At 36.8% G+C, this 17,588-nt stretch overlaps 1 protein-coding gene across 30 annotated transcripts in view; it reads right to left on the bottom strand.

Annotated features, from left to right (window-relative positions):
* The window catches only part of ABI3BP (ABI family member 3 binding protein), a 259,130-nt gene that overhangs the window by 12,353 nt on the left and 229,189 nt on the right, over positions 1-17,588 (bottom strand). For all 30 annotated transcript variants that reach the window (XM_073804304.1, XM_073804331.1, XM_073804303.1 and 27 more), the window contains one exon: positions 13,732-13,840. In XM_073804304.1, coding sequence (XP_073660405.1) covers positions 13,732-13,840 — 109 coding nt within the window. The remainder of the gene's footprint in view (positions 1-13,731; positions 13,841-17,588) is intronic.

Here is a 17,588-nt window from a genome sequence, read left to right as displayed (position 1 = left end):
ATTTACCCGATAAAGAGTTCAAAATAAGTCATTAAGATGCTTACCAAGGTCAGGAGAACAATGCGTAAACAAAGTACAAAGGGATAGAAAATATAAAAAGTGCCAAACCAGAAAACACAGAGTTAAGAATATAATAATTGACCTGAAAACTTCATTAGAGGAGTTCAACAGCAGACTAGATGAGTGGAAGAAATGGTCAGTGGATGCAAAGATGGGGCAGTGAAATTCATCCAATCAGAGGAGCAATGAAAAAGCTTAAGAGATGTATGGGACACCATCAAGTGGAGCAAGATATACATTATATAAGTCCCAGAATGAGGACAGGGAAAGAAAGGGGGCAGAAAGCTTATTCAAAGAAATAACAGCTGAAAACTTTCCTAACCAGGGTAAAGAAACAGACATCCAGATACAGGAAGGCCAGAGAGTTCCAAATGGAATCCAAAGAGGTCCACACCATGAGACCCACATTAATTTTAAGAGATCCACATTAATGATAATAAAATTGTCAAAAGTTAAAGACAAGGAAAGAATCTTAAAAGCAGCAGGGGAAAAACAACTTGTTATGTACAAGGGAGCTCCCATAGCAATATCAGCAGATTTTTCAGCGGAAACTTTCAGGCCAGAAGGGACCAGCAGATATATACAAAGTGCTGAAACTAAAAAAAAAAGAAAAAATTCTCAGCAAAGTTGCTCTTCAGAATTGAAGGCGAGATAAAGTTTCCCAGACAAACAAAAGCTGAAAGAGTTCATCACCAACCACTACATCAGCCTTACAAGAAATGTTAAAGAGAGTTCTTCAAACAGAAACAAAAGGATGCTAATTAGTAACAGGAAAACAAGAAAGTATAAAACTCAATGGTAAAAGTAAATAACAGTTACATTCGGAATACTCTAATGTTGAAATTGTCATGGGTAAATCACTTCTAACTCTAATATGAGAGTTAAAAGACAAAAATATTACAATAACTAACTATAATAATTTGTTAATGGGTATACAGTGTAAAAATGTAAATTGTGGGGCTTCCCTGGTGGCACAGTGGTTGAGAGTCTGCCTGCTGATGCAGGGGACACGGGTTCGTGCCCCGGTCCAGGAGGATCCCACATGCCGCGGAGCGGCTGGGCCCGTGAGCCATGGCTGCTGAGCCTGCGTGTCCGGAGCCTGTGCTCCGCAACAGGAGAGGCCACAACAGTGAGAGGCCCACATACTGCAAAAAAAAAAAAAAAAAGTAAATTGTGGCATAAAAACAAAACGTGGAGAGAAGAGTGTAAAAAAGTAGAGCTTTTGTGTGTTTGAAGTTGTCATCAACTTAAAATAGACATATGACGTTTTATGTAAACCTCATGGTAACTACAAAGTAATAACCAATGATCGATATACACACACAAAAAAGAGAACGGAATCACAGCATAACACTACAGAAATTCATCAAATCACAGAGGAAGAGAGGAACAAAGGAATTATAAAACAACCAGAAAATAATGAAAAAAATAGCAATAGTAAGTCCATATCTATCAGTAATTATTTTAAATGTAAATGGACCAAACTCTAATTAAAAGACATAGAGTGGCTGAATGGATTAAAAAACCAAGACCCACCTAATTCTCCTAAAAGAGACTGACTTCAGCTTTAAGGACACACATAGACTGAAAGAGAAGGGATGGAAAAGATATTCCATGCAAATGGAAACCAAAAGACAGCAGGGATACCTATATTTATAAAAGACAAAATAGACTTTAAGTCAAAGATTGTGATAGAACACAAAGAAGGTCATTATATAATGATAAAGGGGTCAGTTCATCAAGAGGATATAACATCTGTAAACATGTACACAACATAGGAGGACCTTAGTATATAAAGCAAATATTAACAGATCTGCGGAAGAAATAGCACTACAGTAATAGCAGGGAACTTCAATGCCATGCTTTCAACAATGTATATATAGAACACCCATACAGAAAATTAATAAGGAGACACTGGACTTAATGTTAAAGCAGATGGACCTAAAGGACATATAAAGAACATTCCATTCAACAGCAACAGAATACACTTTCTTCTGAAGAGCACATGAAACTTTCTTCAGGATAAGTCATCTGTTAGGCTGCAAAACAAGCCTTAATAAATTTAAGAAAATGGAAATCATATAAAGTGTATTTTCTAACCACAATGGTAAGAAAATAGAAATCAGTTAAAAGAAGAAATTGGAAATTTCACAAATATGTGGAGATTAAACAACAAACATGCTACTGAACAACGAATGGGTCAAAGAAAAAAAATCAAGAGTAATCAAAATATATCTTGAGGCAAAGGAAAATGAAAAGACAACATACCAAAATTTTGGAATGCCTCAAAAGCAATTCCAAGAGGGAAATTTATAGAAATAAATGCCTACATTAAGAAAAAAGAAAGATATCAAATAATCAACCTAATTTTACACCTCAAGGAATAAGAAAAAGAAGAAAAAACTAAGCCCAAAGTTAGTAGAAGGAAGGAAATAACAAAGATCAGAGCAGAAGTAAAAGAAATAGGGACCAAAAAACAATATAAAAGATCAACAAAACTAAGAGCTGGTTTTTCATAAAGATAAATAAAACTGACAAACCTTTAGCTACAGTAACTAAGAAAAAGAACTCAAATAAAATTAGAAAATCAGAAATAAAAGGAGACATTACAACTGGTGCTACAGAAATACAAGGGATCATAAGAGACTACTATGAACAATTATACACCAACAGATTGGATAACCTAGAAAAATGTATAAATTCTTAGAAACATACAACCTACCAAGACTAAATCATGAAGAAATAGATAATTTGAATAGACTAATTACTAGGAAGGAGATTGAGTCAGTAATCAAAAACTTCCCAACAAACAAAAGCACAGGACCAGATGGGTTTACCAGTGAATTCTAGCAAACATTTAAAGAAGAATTAACACCAATCCTTCTCAAAGTCTTCCTATAAATTGAAGGGGAGGGGGGAACTCCCAAACTCATTTTCTGAGGCCAGCATTACGCTGATACCAAAGCAGACAAAGACACTACAAGAAAAGAAAATTATAATCCAATATTCCTGATGAAACATAGATTCAAAAATCCTCAACAAAATATTAGCAAACTGAGTTCAACAATACATTAGAAGGATCATAAACCATGATCAAGTGGGATTCATTCCAAGAATGCAAAGATGGTTCAACAGCCACAAATCAATCAATGTGATATACCATATTAACAAAATGAGGAATAAAAATCTATATAACCTATATGAACTCAATAGATTCAGAAAAAGCATTTGACAAAATTCAGCATTCTTTCTTGATAAAAACTCAACAAACTTGGTACAGAGGAAATGTACCTCAACATAATAAAGGCTTATATGACAAGCCCATTGAGCTAACATCATACTCAATGATGAAATGCTGGAAGCTTTTCCTCTAAGATCAGGAACAAGACAAGAATGAGCACTCTCACCACTTTTATTCAACATAGCACTGGGAGCTATTAGTCAAGAGAAGGAAATTAAAAGATGCCCAGATTGGAAAGGAAGAAGTAAAACTTCTATTTGCAGATGATGACATGACATTATATGTAGAAAACCCTAAAAGCTCCACCAAAAAGCTGCTAGAACTAATATATTTGGTAAAGTTGCAGGATGCAATATTAATATATAGAAATCTGTTGGTTTTCTATATACCGAAAACAAACTATCAGAAAGAGAAATTAAGCAAACAATTTACATTTACAATAGCCTCAAAAATAATAAAATACTTAGGAATAATTTTAAGGAGATGAAAGATCTGTACACTAAAACCTTTAAGACACTGATGAAAGAAATTGAAGAAACAACAAATAAAATGAAAGATATTCCACATTCATGGATTGAAAGGATTAATATTGTTAAACTGTCAGTACTACCCCAAGTGATCTACAGTTTCAATGCAATCCATATCAAAATTCCAATGGCATTTTTCACAGAAATAGAAAAAAACATTTCTAAGACTCATGGAATCACAAAAGACCCTAAGTAGGCAAAGCTGGAGGCCTCACATGTCCTGATTTCAAACTATATTACAAAGCAATAATAATCAAAACAGTATGGTATGGACATAAAAAAAGACACATAGATCAATGGAACAGAATAGAGAGCCCATACATAAACCTACATGTATATGGTCAATTAATTTATGACAAAGGAGCCAAGGATTCACAATGGGGAAAGGTTAGTCCCTTGAATAAATGGTGTTGGGAAAACTGGATAGCCACATGCAAAAGAATGAAGCTGGACTCCTATTGTATACCATACCTAAAAATCAACTCAAAATGGTTCAAAGACTTGAACACGAAACCTGAAATCATAAAACTCCTCAAAGAAAAAATAGGTGATAAGCTCCTTGATATCAGTCTTGGCAATAATTTTTGGATCTGACTCCAAAAGCAAAGGCAACAAAAGCAAAAATAAATAAGTGGGACTACATCAAACTGAAAATCTTCTGCACAGCAAAAGGAAACATCAACAAAATGAAAAGGCAACCTATAGAATGGGAGAAAATATTTGCAAATCATATATCTGATAAGTGGTTAATATCCAAAATATATAAAGAACTCACAGAACTCAATAGCAAAAAAGCAAATAACCCAATTAAGAAATGGGCAAAGGACCTGAAAAGACACTTTTCAAAAGAAGACATACAATTAGCCAATAGGTACATGAAAGAATGCTCAACATCATTAATCATCAGAGAAATGGAAATCAAAACCCCAATGAGATATTACCTCACACCTGTTAGGATGTCTATTATCTAAAAGACAAGAGATAGCAAATGCTGGTGAGGATGTGGAGTAAAGGGAACCCTTGTGCACTGCTGGTAGGAATGTAAGCTGGCACAGTCACTCTGGGGAACAATATGGAGGTTCCTCAAGAAATTAAAAATAGAACTACCATATGACCCAGTAATCCCACCTCTGGGTGTATATCCAAGGAAATGAAATCATTATCTTGAAACGATATCTGTACTCCTATGTTCATAGCAGCATTATTCACTCTAGGCAAGGTATGGAAACAACTTAAGTGTCCATTGACAGAAGAATCGATAAAGAAATTATGATGTGTGTGTACACACACACACACACACACACACACACACACACACACACACATATACAGTTGACCCTTGAACAATATGGGGGGTTACAGGTGCCAATCCCCCAAGCAGGTGAAAATCTGAGTATTGCTATCTCTGCCTCAAAAATGGAGGAATTGATAAATGACTCACCCAAGGGCAAGAAGCTGAAATAGTTTGGATAGAATCAGGACTCAAACCCTAATTCTTTTGATTCTGCATATTATGATCTCTAATCAAACACAAACTTTAGTCAAAGATCTGTAAAATGAAAATACAGGTACTGTATTTATTGAAAAAAATCCACATGTAAGTGGACCCATGCAGTTCAAACCTATGTTGTTCAAGGGTCAACTGTATGTATGTATGTGTATACACACACACACAACGGAGTGTTATTCAGCCTTAAAAATGAAGTAAATCCTGTCATTTGCGATAACATGAATGAAACTGGAGGGCATTATGCTAAGTGAAATAAGCCAGGCAGAGAAAGACAGAGTTCATGGTATCACTTATATGTGGATCCTTAAAAAAAAACGTCAAACTCATAGAAACGGAGAGAGTAGAAAAGTGACTGCAAGGGCTGGGGTAAATAGACATTGGTAAAAGGGTACCAACTTCAGTTGTAAGATGAATAGGATCTGAGGAGCTAATGAATAACATGGTGACTATAGTTGAAACACTGTACTGTATAATTGAAATTTGCCAAGAGATTATAATTTAAATGTTCTCACCAATTAAAAAATAGTAAATATATGATGTAATAGATATATTAATTAATTCAGGGGGAATCCTTTCATAATGTATATCAAGTCACGTTGTATGCTTTAAGTATCTTATAATTTTTTCATCAATTATACCTTAATAAAGCTGAAGAAAAGAACAAAATTATTGAAAATTGTTGCTTCTGGCAAATAGAATTTAGGAATAGGAACGAACTGCTTTGTAGTATTTGAGCTTTAAAACCATGTACATGTTCTTCTGATAAAAATGAAAATTAAATTTAAAAAGCTATTTCTAAGACCTACTTCATCAAAATGAATATCTAAGTGGAGTACAGTCCAGGTGACAGCTGCAGTCAAGCCTTTGGGCCTTGTAGAGGACAAGCCAAATGAATAGCACCCCTGGCAGAAGCCATGCCTGGTTTTGCCCAGATAGGTATGGATCCAAACAAAAACAATTTTCCCGGCTGCCCTATCAGAAAGCAGCGTGGCTCTGTGGTTAAGGCCATGGGTTTTGGAGCCAGAAAGAGTTGGGTTCACAGCTGCATTAATGTGTAACTTTAAGGTAAGTAACTTAACCTCTCTGAGCCTCAATTTCCTCAAGTATAAAGATGAGGATAATAATGGTATTTGAGAGGATACTATCAATTATAGTAATTATAACCTCATAAGGGTATCAAAGTATCTGTGAGTTTCTTATGAGGATTAAATGAGATGATACATGTAAAAGCAAGGTACCAGGCACATAGTAAGTCATAAATATTCTCTAGTATCATATCTCTAAAGAATGTTTTTAAAGGTGCTTCTATTCTTGGGGAATTTGACACACACTGCCATAGAACTCTCAAGGTAGAACTGTTCTATGTCCACATACTTGCTTTTGTGTTTGTAAAGGTTATAAGAAGGGCATCTGTGGTTCACGGGCAAAACTGACAGAGATAGGGAAGCTCCGACCTGTGGGATCTAGCCTGAGGTAAACCTCCAGGTCTGGTTAGGGCAGACACTTCTCCCCGCCTCCCCTTCCTTTGCTCCTCTCTATAACGATTTTCCTCTATTTCTACCCATAACATACAGCTGAAGTATAGTTTTCATTAGTTGATAAACAAAAGCTCATAAACCTCAGGCAACCACTTTTTATATAGAAAGTGCCGCCCCCCCCCTCCCCGTAGCTCTTTGTTGGTTTGAATTGTTTTGTTAGCTGATTGGCCCCTAGTGTCATCTTGAAATATTTGGGCCCCATTCAGGTTGGGTTTCAGTCAGAGGGAAAGAAAGGGAAGAGGGGAAAAAGAAAAAAAAAAAAAAAAAAAAGAGTAAGGAGCAGTGGAATAGGGAAATCAAATCAGTCAGTTCTCCAAGGACACTGCAGGGTTATGGAAAGCATTTCTGGATACCTGCCATGTGCAGGCATTGTGCTGGCCTGGGAATACAGATGAGAAGCAAAGGGCAGAGCTGCGGAGATACTTCGAGGACAAAATAAGCCTAAATCGGACAGAAGGGAGAGGAGCCGGGCATCAGCAGGCATCAGGGATCATTAACTAGCTGCCCAGTAGGTCCTTAGGGACATTTCTTTTCTCTCCCGTTTCTGTGGGGGGACACACAAATTCCAGATCTGGGCTGCACTCTAATTCTGTAGTGTTGCTATGAGTATCTCGCACCCCCCTCCCTAGATACTGAGGAGCTCAAAGTGAAAAGGAATAAAAAGCAGCCGCATAGCACAGGGAGATCAGCTCGATGCTATGACCACCTAGAGGGGTGGGATACGGAGGGTGGGAGGGAGACGCAAGAGGGAGGGGTTATGGGGACATATGTATACATAGAGCTGATTCACTTTGTTATACAGCAGAAGCTAACACAACAATGTAAAGCAATTATACTCCAATTAAGATGTTAAAAAAAAAGAATATGGCAATATGAAAAGAAGAATTGCTCTTTTTAGAGACTAGTGGAGTTCCGTGCTCTTAGCTGTTCTTCTGCCTGATGAAAAGTTGCAAACCTGAGCAATCAACTCAATTTCTTCCTTCTTTAATGAGGAAGCAATTATTCTTCTGCTGCTCAGACCTACAGTAAAACTAAATAAAATGCCCAATGCTCTGGCAGCTTATTTTATTCCTTTCTACAAAGCCGAGGAGAAGAGATATTGTAAGTTAATACAGACTGCAGAGACCAGAATTTCACAAAAACCATATGAATAAGGGCATAATGGCCATTCCACATACCTGGTTTGTTCAATCAGATTTACAGTATACAAGAAGTTGCTGCCTCTATTCCAGTTTATTTTTAGTGCCAAGGTTTTATTAAGTCAAACAACATAAACCAAAGGTCCCAAACTATCTTTGCTGTCAGCTACAGGAAACTTTGGTAGGTTTTAGTCTCAGAGGAAGAACTGTTCTCCAGAATCCTCCCAAACCACAGACGACAGTTGAAGTACTTGAGCAGGTTAAGTAAACTTGATTTATCTTAATTCTCAGACAGAGTGCCTTTTCCATAGGAAATCGCTAGACCACATGTATGTCTAGCACACAAAGTGGATTCTTCAGTTTTTTAGCCAAGCAAGGAGACACATGGTCTCAAATAATTTGTCTGACAACAAATCACAGACCACAGACATCGATTCAAAGCAAAAATGCTTTATCAGGACAATTCTACTTGCTGTAAGATGGACCTAGGTTTTGGTTTTATTTTCAGTTCCAGTTTTCCCACTGATTCTGTGCATGGCTTCAGATAGCATAAGATTACATCATTTTAGAGCTGGGAGAGATTTCAAGATCAATTAGTCCACACTTTGTGTCCTTTTAAGCAGTGGTGCAACACAATTTTTTAAGCCATATACTTTATCATTTCTTCCATTCACGGAACTAAATATAATCATAGTGGTCTTTGCAAACAAAGTAGTTGGCTCCGGACAGGAGAGGTTCTTCTTAATATTTTTCTTTTAGTTCAACAAGAGCCACACAATGAGGTTTCATGGGGAAAAAAAATAAGTGGAAAATAAATATTGGAGAGTGGCCTAGATGGGTACTGATTCAGTGGACACTAACATCTCTACATTTTCTTTGTATTTTAGGGGCGGGGGTGAGAGAGGGATCCTCCAAAGAATGTGATAGAGTTGTGCCACAGCCTCTTGCCTCTGTTAACAGATCTCCTGCTTCACCTGACTAAAACAGCTCTGGCTGCCCAAACAGCCCCTCTTCCCTGCGTACATCTGTCACCCCAGCTGCAAGAAGCCATCAGCAAGACCGGGCCTGTCCCTGCTGTGCCGCCCTGGGAGCTGCACCCAGGCTCCTCAGGGCAGCCAAGCGGCTCCGTTTTCTAGAGACAGAAGCATCTCACGCCAGGTGTGCAGCTGAACTCTCCCAGCAGCAAGACACCTGCTGGATGGTCCCATACTGTGGGTTATTTTTTGAGCTTCTGCAGAGTAAATAAAACTTGGCTAAGTTGTTAAAAATGGGCAGGGAGACGGTAGCATCATTGACTGTCTTTTTGATTCTAGAATAGTGTGTGAACACTTAGAATTTTTATTCCCAAAAGCCCTGTAGATCTATTTTCTCTGCCTTGATTCTCCTGGATGTTCTAACACCAAGCTCTACTCCACCTATGTCACTGTGTAACGATTAGCCAGTAATTATCACCTGTTTTTAGAGCTCCCGTTTTTAAGTCAGGACAAATGATGGAAAATGCTACTAAAATAGATTCTTTATATGTGTCTCCTAGAATTAGAAAAAAGCTAGATATTCTTTCAGAAGTTATTATCTTCCAGCTTTTCAAACAGGGAATTCCAGAACCTCATGGGGGAATTTTAACAGCTATAATTCAAAGTTTGCTTATTTAGGGAGTTTACTATGTATTTGGACTCAAAATTTTCCTCAAGTAATGAAATGTGACTGAAGTCATTCTTTATAGCTAATAAAAACCACCTGCTAACTGCATCCTGTACATACTTCCTCTTTATTTTACAGGGAGTCTTTTATTAACATTAATCTTGGATCATGGTTGGGGTAGAGAAGATACAATAGAAAGGAACGTTGCCTTAACAACGTAAGACAGTATGAAAAAAGCTTGCATCAAAAGAGCCAACAAACCTACATTGGGGAACTCGTAGTTTTATTATACTTGCTGTAGCCTTGCTGTCAGTAGTAACTTTGAAGACTACTTATATTTCACCTAAGTTGTGCACGTGGATTTCATGTGGAATACTACTGTTCTTTCTTTTCTTGCCGGCCTGCTTCATGCCATCCTATCCCTTACTGTCAAGTTCTTGTCTCGAGTATTCCACGAGGCTTTCTCTCCTCTTCTAAATTGCAGAACCTGGGTGTAAGTCCTACATCGGCATGTTCTTTTATTCTGTGTTATGATGTTTCATGGGTGTTAGTTTTGTTTCCTCAGGTAACTTTAGGCTCAGAAATCTCAAAGTAAATGAAATGATTTGACTTCACTTTATTCTTCCTTGGTTATTTGACTAATAGGGGTTTCAACACATAATTTTAATATTTCAGCTCAAAACATTTCTGCCCATTTGACAGATTAATCTCCATCATACCTCTGAGAGTGCAGAATATATTTACAAGCTCAGTGGGGGCTGTGATCTACTGAACTACTAGACCACCCAAAGTTTCCCATGGCATAGACTAAATAATTTTCATTAGAAAATTTACATCCATGTGTGTTACATTTGTCCCCAGTGTGAGAATGTTCTTTGCTTCAAACTACTGATATACAACTTTTAAATCATGACCCATTAGGGACTATCAATATAAAATCCTGGTCAAATCACATTTATGAACATTAACAGTCTTTATATCTGAATGGATTTCATTTTATTGTACCGAACTAAAAATAACATTAAATAAGCCACATACAGACATGCATAGTGGCCCCAACTTTATGCCAAGTTGTAAAACTTGGCATGGAGTTCTCATTACAGGGATTCCTAATCTTAGTTTAATACTGCTTTTTCCAAAGACAAATCCAGAAAGGGCTTCCTTTGGGTTTTGCTCGTCTTGGGATAAGGATAGGTTGCAGGAGTCCTCCTTAGAAGGTACACTGATGACAGACAGCAGAGACAAGCAAGACACATAGGAGGAGGGTGGGATAAAGAGGACAAGGCTGTAGCTGAGTCTGAAACAATTACAACCAGAAGCTAGATGTGAACCCCATGACCTGATCGGTCCTGTGATTCCAGAATGAAATCCAGCTCAGCCCAAAGGCACGTTTCTCTTATGCACCTATTTGACCAACTAGGTCAGATGCCAGAATGGTACTCATGAAAGAAATTAACAAAAAGTTCTTTTAGTTAGATTTGTTCTACCAGCTGCTATTCATTATAAGTAGCTCTAGTATCAAAAGTGATTATTCCAATTAAATGAAAGTCAGAATGAAAATGAAAATGAAAGTCAGAGCAAGGCACTCCCCAGTTACCATCCTTTAGGATCTCCCCATCACTTGACCATGTTTCTTGATCTGGCGCAGAAGGCCCTCCCTAACCTGGCTTCTGCTTCTCTTGGCTTCTACGGCTTCTGGCCACTTTTCGCCCCTCACACTGGTGAGGGCTTTTCGCTATTAGTATAGCGAATACTAATAGTATAGTATAAAATATAATAATATTTTATAATAGTATAAAATAATAATGTTAAAGCAGCCCATTATTATCATTCAAAATGGTTATCACTTTTCACCCCTCACACTGGTGAAAACAGCCCGCTATTCACCACACACAACCGTGCCATTTCGGGCCACTGCTCTGACATGTGCTATCCTCCCTGACATTCCTTTCTCTTAACAGTCACTTAGCTGGCTCCAGTCTACTCCTCCTTCAAGCCTCAGCCTAGGGGTCACCTCCCCCAGGAAGTTTTTCCTAATTTCCCCACACTTTGCGACGTGCCACCCACTCTGGGCTTCTGTCGCCCCTGGTGCAGACTTCTACCAGAACTCTCACCACTTTGTGTAGAATAATCGGTCATTAGTGACCTACTCCACTAGCCTCGAGCTCCTCAAGGGCAGGTACCATGCTTACTCCTGTTTGTAGGCACAACACCAAGCACAGGGCTGAGCACATTGTTGGCACTCAGTAAATGTTAGCTGAATGCAGACCCCAACCTTTTACCAACAAATCAGGTTTAAAAGGTCACTGGCATTATTCTACCTCTGATTATGAGCTAATAGGTGCACTGTGAAATCCGAGAACAGCCTGATTCAGAAAAGGTATACAATGAACATTTAGAAATTGGATGCCCTTCAATGTACTTTCTGCATACTACACAGCTCACTTTTTCTTAAGTGGAATAAAAAGCAAGAAACTGCAGAGAAAAGCCAAGTTTTGTAAGCCCAAATCCACCTATTAAAAAGTCCAAATTAAATGACCTTTTCTCTTTTACTCTTTCCTTAAAATAAATTATAGGCTCTCTCCCTGTTAATCTTGCTAAGGAAACAGAACCAAGATCATCAAATGGGCTTTTACTGAAATATATGCTTATTTTGGCTAACTTAATACCTTCAAGAAAATTAGCAGTTGCAAAATTCTCCATATTACAACTCAGAGAACTTAAAAGAAGAAAACATACACTGCTGGAAAAGTGTCGTTTTTGCTGTATAGGACTACGGTTTGTATACAGCAAACCATCTATAATGAATTAGATATTTCCTTTTCTCCTGAAAAGATTAGAAAAGTCTCCCTGCTGTCAGAGCCCAAAGAGGCTCTTCTGGGTGTCACAATCAATACCCAATTCAATTCAGTCACATGACAATGAAAGATACAAGAAATAAAACATGAAAAAAAAAAATCTCTGATGCTGAAGTTCCAGTCTTCACCTCCACTGATCCTTTTCAACACTGAGGAACTTTATCAAGTTATGAAATACTCAATCTGGAAGAACTCCTGATTGTGTGAAAATTGATCTATGTTGCTTGGGATACTATAACTTAAGATGTCAGGGGTGTTTTTGTTTTGTTTTATACTGAAAGTATAGACAGTTTATCAGACAATGTTTTGGAGCTTGAAGGAAGAAATCGATTTTTCACAGAGAGTGAAATTTAGTCCAGAAATGAATTTAGCACATTGGCTTTATCATGGAAATGCTTGGCTGTATCCATTTGAGATTCTGCTTGAGCAATACATTTCATAATTTAGCCAGGTAAAACAAAACAAAAACAAAAAACCCCTTCCCTACTACATTTCTAGAAATGCCTAAGGCCCTTATTTTTCTTGAAATAATAAAATGAACTGATAAAATATTAGGTATTTTAGATTTAAAAAGGAATCACAAAACTATACAGCAAGATAAACAACCTGGTATCAATGTGTAGTAAGGAATGCCAAGAAAAGTTGTTTATTATTGAACAATTGTTAATATTATATATGTCCATTTTCAAAAATCTATTCTCATTGGTCTATATTAAAAAGACCCAAAAGCAAAGGGTTACTGTGTCTGGGACTAGTCTGTAGCTATACTAAGCATTAACTATTACAAACTTTCACCTACATTTGTCACATGGCTTTTGTTTCCTTGCCCCCTCCTTCCAGCATGCCAGGCAACTTCTTCTGTGCTTTCAAATCTAGTTTACACCATCCACACTCCAGTTGTCTCTGGTCTATAGACTTTTCCTCCTCTAAATTTTGGTATTTAATATCAATGTTTGATATTAATGGCCTTCTATCTTTCAATGTTCCCAGCTGTACTGTTAACTTACAAGACCATCTTGTCAGCTCTTGTATCCCCACCAATAACTTGCATATTTGTAAACCATGACTCTAGGGGTATCTAGTGCTGTGTATGGAAAGCCAAAGAATGAAATGCAAACTAGACCCTCCCTTAAGATAGAGACGGGTGATGTCATTTTACTCCTTTGTTATGATTTTTGCACTCTCAGAATTCACCTGTAATAGCACTGGTGGCTCACCTTGTGTCTGGTTTTAGATTTTCTACTGTGGAGAAGGTTTGATTTGTAGTTTGAATGGACTTGTTCTTCCCACCGAATGACCCATTTTCTCTGGATATAACTTCATATTCTGAAAAGCAAAAAAAGCCAACAGATACTTGTCTTTATGCTCTGGTGGACTGAATGTTCTCGAAGCTAACCGCATAACAGAGTCAACTCTCATAAAAGTGAGCAACAAGATTGCAGGTCTAGAGACGTATTGATTGTACACATTAGCAAATTCCAAGTGGGGACTGTCAGAGGATGATGAAGGTCCCAAAGCATTTGGGGAGTTGCTCATTGACCATTTCTGTTTTCTCTTTACCATAGCAGCAAAGGTCTGGTAACTGTGAAGACTGTTGATGCTCCTATGGTAGCATTGGTTATGGATAACCTATGATCTTGTTAGGTAAGTCGGATCGTCTGCCATTGCTGGAAAGCCCAGTTTGGCTTTGTAAAAAAACATTGTATGAGGAGCGGTGTTTCAGTAGAAACACATTTCCTGCTCATGGGGCTTCACAATATAGCTGGGAAAAACGTCACTGGTACTGCTGCAAAACGTCACATGGTACTGCTGCAAAAAACTGAGTTGAAAACCACAGCAGCAAATAACAGTTAATCAAATAATGAACAATGAACTATACTTTTCTATAGTTCATTATTTTGAACTACAGAATTATGGGATTTTGATACCTACTGCTTATGTAAGTTACATAAATTTTGTACATACTGCTAACATATACCCCCTTGATAATTATCTTTGAATTAAAAAAATTATGCCCTTGAAGTCTGCATAGAAATCTGCATAAATTTAACTTAAGGGCAGGTGTCTATGAACTTGTAGGGCTAATCAAAAGAAATCGACTTTCAGAATAAGAGAATATAATTTACTAATATACTTTCCCTGCTCTCAGTTGGGGTTCAGTTTAATGCATGTGACAAGATCACACAGAGGGTTAAAAAAATCGAACAAAAAACAACAACCAACCAACAAAACCCTACTCAAAAACAGCTTCATCAGTATGAAGAAATACACAAATGGTGGGCATCAGGGAAAGTGGGAAGGTTGCAAAGGAGCTGGCAAGTTACTGGGGATTTCTGCTGTTAGCACTGAGACCAAAGGTAGGAGATGGATATCGGAAATAAAACTGAAATTATAGAGTAACTCATGGAGACTTATAATCACCAATTTTAATTTGGGAAGGATCTTTACTGGTGAATTTTAAAAAGCCAAAAAGGAGGATCACTTTTTCTGAGTAATTTCCTATGACCATCATTTTGAAAATTTGAAATTAAACTGGAAGGCATGGTCATTGTATCAGGACACATTAGTGCAGCTATTAAAGGACTAATGGCCCATATTTAAGATTCCTTCCTCAGACTCTCTGCTCCCAACCTATGTCTCAGCTGGCTTTCTATTCTAAAGGAGTGTGGAAAGAGAGGGAGAGGTAGGATCCCAAATCCAATTATGTTCGTTTTATATCTTTTCCTCAGCTGTGAAGGGACATTTACTAGAAAAAGATCAGCGTAATTAGAAAGGAAGTAAAATTGATTTTTAAAAAATGGAAACTGCATGACTTAATGGGAAGAGACAGACCAAGCCACTTGCCTGGATCTCAGTCTCAGTTTTACCATCTGTAAAATGTCCATGGTGTCTCTTCATAGTGTTGCTTGTAGGGATTAAAGAAGGAACATATGGAAAGTGCTTAATATTTTGCTCAACAGGTAGTACCTATTATTATTATATCTTTTATTATTCCTTATTATCCCCGAGTTGTGTTTTGAAACTAGGATCACAAAAATTTGAGAGATTCCAATTGGAAAGATTCAAGTGCTGCTTAGTCACCAAAAGAGCAATTTATATGACAGTCCAGCTGGTTATCCATGAAAGCAATCACCTTCAAAAAACATCTTTGTTTGGGTCATTCCTCATCGACTGTGTGATATTCTTTGTAATATCACCTTAGCCTTTTAGTATACTTCAACACTTACAGCACATCTTTTATAATTTTCTTTTGACTCAAGTTTTAAATGTTAATTTAATACTATTTTTGTCCTGAAAGACTGGAGTTTTCAAAATGGATCTAGAAGTTACCTTCATGATTAAAAAGATATTTAGAATTTTTCTCAGAATTCTTGTCTTAGAATGTATATATCTTTCCTTTTTAATGCTTCAAAGTGATAATAGCTTTTCATAAATCCACGAACATTATAAAAATCTACCACCAACAACAAAAAAGTATGTGTCAATATTTCTTATTTTAAATAGGGGATTTAAAAAATAATTTCATTAACAGTAAAGATATAAGAAAATCTACAAAGAACTGACACAATAATTGGTCTGTTTTTTCCCCCTCAGAGGGTTTTATTGCCCTATTATGAGATAATTCACTTAGAACATAATTATTATAAATATTGGGAACATCACTGTCTGGTCAATACAGCATGAAAATAACAAATGGTGATACTACTCTCTGTTAAGTCTTATACTCACAATAAATTGATAGCAATAAGAATTATTATTATAAATTAAAAAACCCTGAAGTTCAAAGAGGCTAATTATAGATCCAAGTTGCATTATCTAGAACACAGTTGGTCTGGGATTTAAATCTATGTCAGCATGCTCTTGATGTATCAGAAAATGACACCTTATAAGTAATTTAAGTTGTCCAAGGACCCAGGCTGTGGCCAATCTCTATGGTGTACCTATTTCTACTTTAGTGTAGAAGGGATATGGAGAAGCATCTGAATTTGGATGCATTTACTAGAGGTGAATACATGCCTATCAATTAAAAGAAAGATTACTGACAGAAGTCAACCTGGGGAATGAAGAATATGTTTCACTCTCTTTTTGTTATCTTTCTTAATTCTTTCTTGAAAAACCATTTCCAGTGACATGAGAATTAATCTCTGTATTATCTGAGCTGCTGGTTTATAAAAGATTACATTTGAAATCAAGTGGTATTTAATGGAACACTAAAAATAAACAAAAATGGAAAAAAATAGAACAGATCATTAGGGCATATGGTCCAACAGTGAAATATAGACTAAGTGAGTAATGGTTAAATATGGACTTATTTCTATTTATAAAATATAATAGTTATAGATGTGGTCCTTATCCATGAAAATGGTTATCATAAGTCCAGTATCTAGTGAAAGATCTCAAGCAGCCCGTTAACATTTAATAATAATAATAATGTTATAAAACTAGTTGGTTAGATAAAGTATATCCTATTCATGATTCTTTGAAATTACAGGTTTATATAATTTAAAAAAGTTACATGATGAAAGGAAAATCCTACTTTAAATAGCTAAATCAGATACTATTGACATACCCAAGTGAATATGTATTAGATTATTAAACAGATTAACCAATTCCAACTTGATGTCCTATATTTTTAAGGCAAGTGAAATTTTATAGTTCATTTGGTCTTGTGAGAATGAAGCCTCAGACTATCACAGGAACTCTTTATTAGCACTGCACATGGATTGAGAGTTTTCAACTTTTTAATACATGTAGATAATCAATACTTAGAGATTGATTTTTAGATATTGGGATGATAATACCTACTGGTGTAGTTCCAAGTAAAGAAGCAAGACTAGTCAAATCCCCAGGAACCATGGGCAGTGGCTGGTTCTTTCTCAAAACAAAGGCAAGCTTTGCATAAGAAAGGAAATTCACAAAATATGGTTAAAAATTTAAAAAGCCAGCTAAGCAAAGATAAGCTGCTTACACTGGAAGTTGCCCAGACCAAACGGTTTTGTCTGAGGAGAAATAGCTACTGTTTTCTCCTTTATTCATAGAAGACTTTTTTGGCAGATCCTGAATCTCCCCACTC

Source organism: Tursiops truncatus, chromosome 4 (assembly GCF_011762595.2).
Source record: "Tursiops truncatus isolate mTurTru1 chromosome 4, mTurTru1.mat.Y, whole genome shotgun sequence".
Lineage (NCBI taxonomy): Eukaryota > Metazoa > Chordata > Mammalia > Artiodactyla > Delphinidae > Tursiops > Tursiops truncatus.
This window is presented reverse-complemented; position numbering and strand designations above follow the sequence as displayed.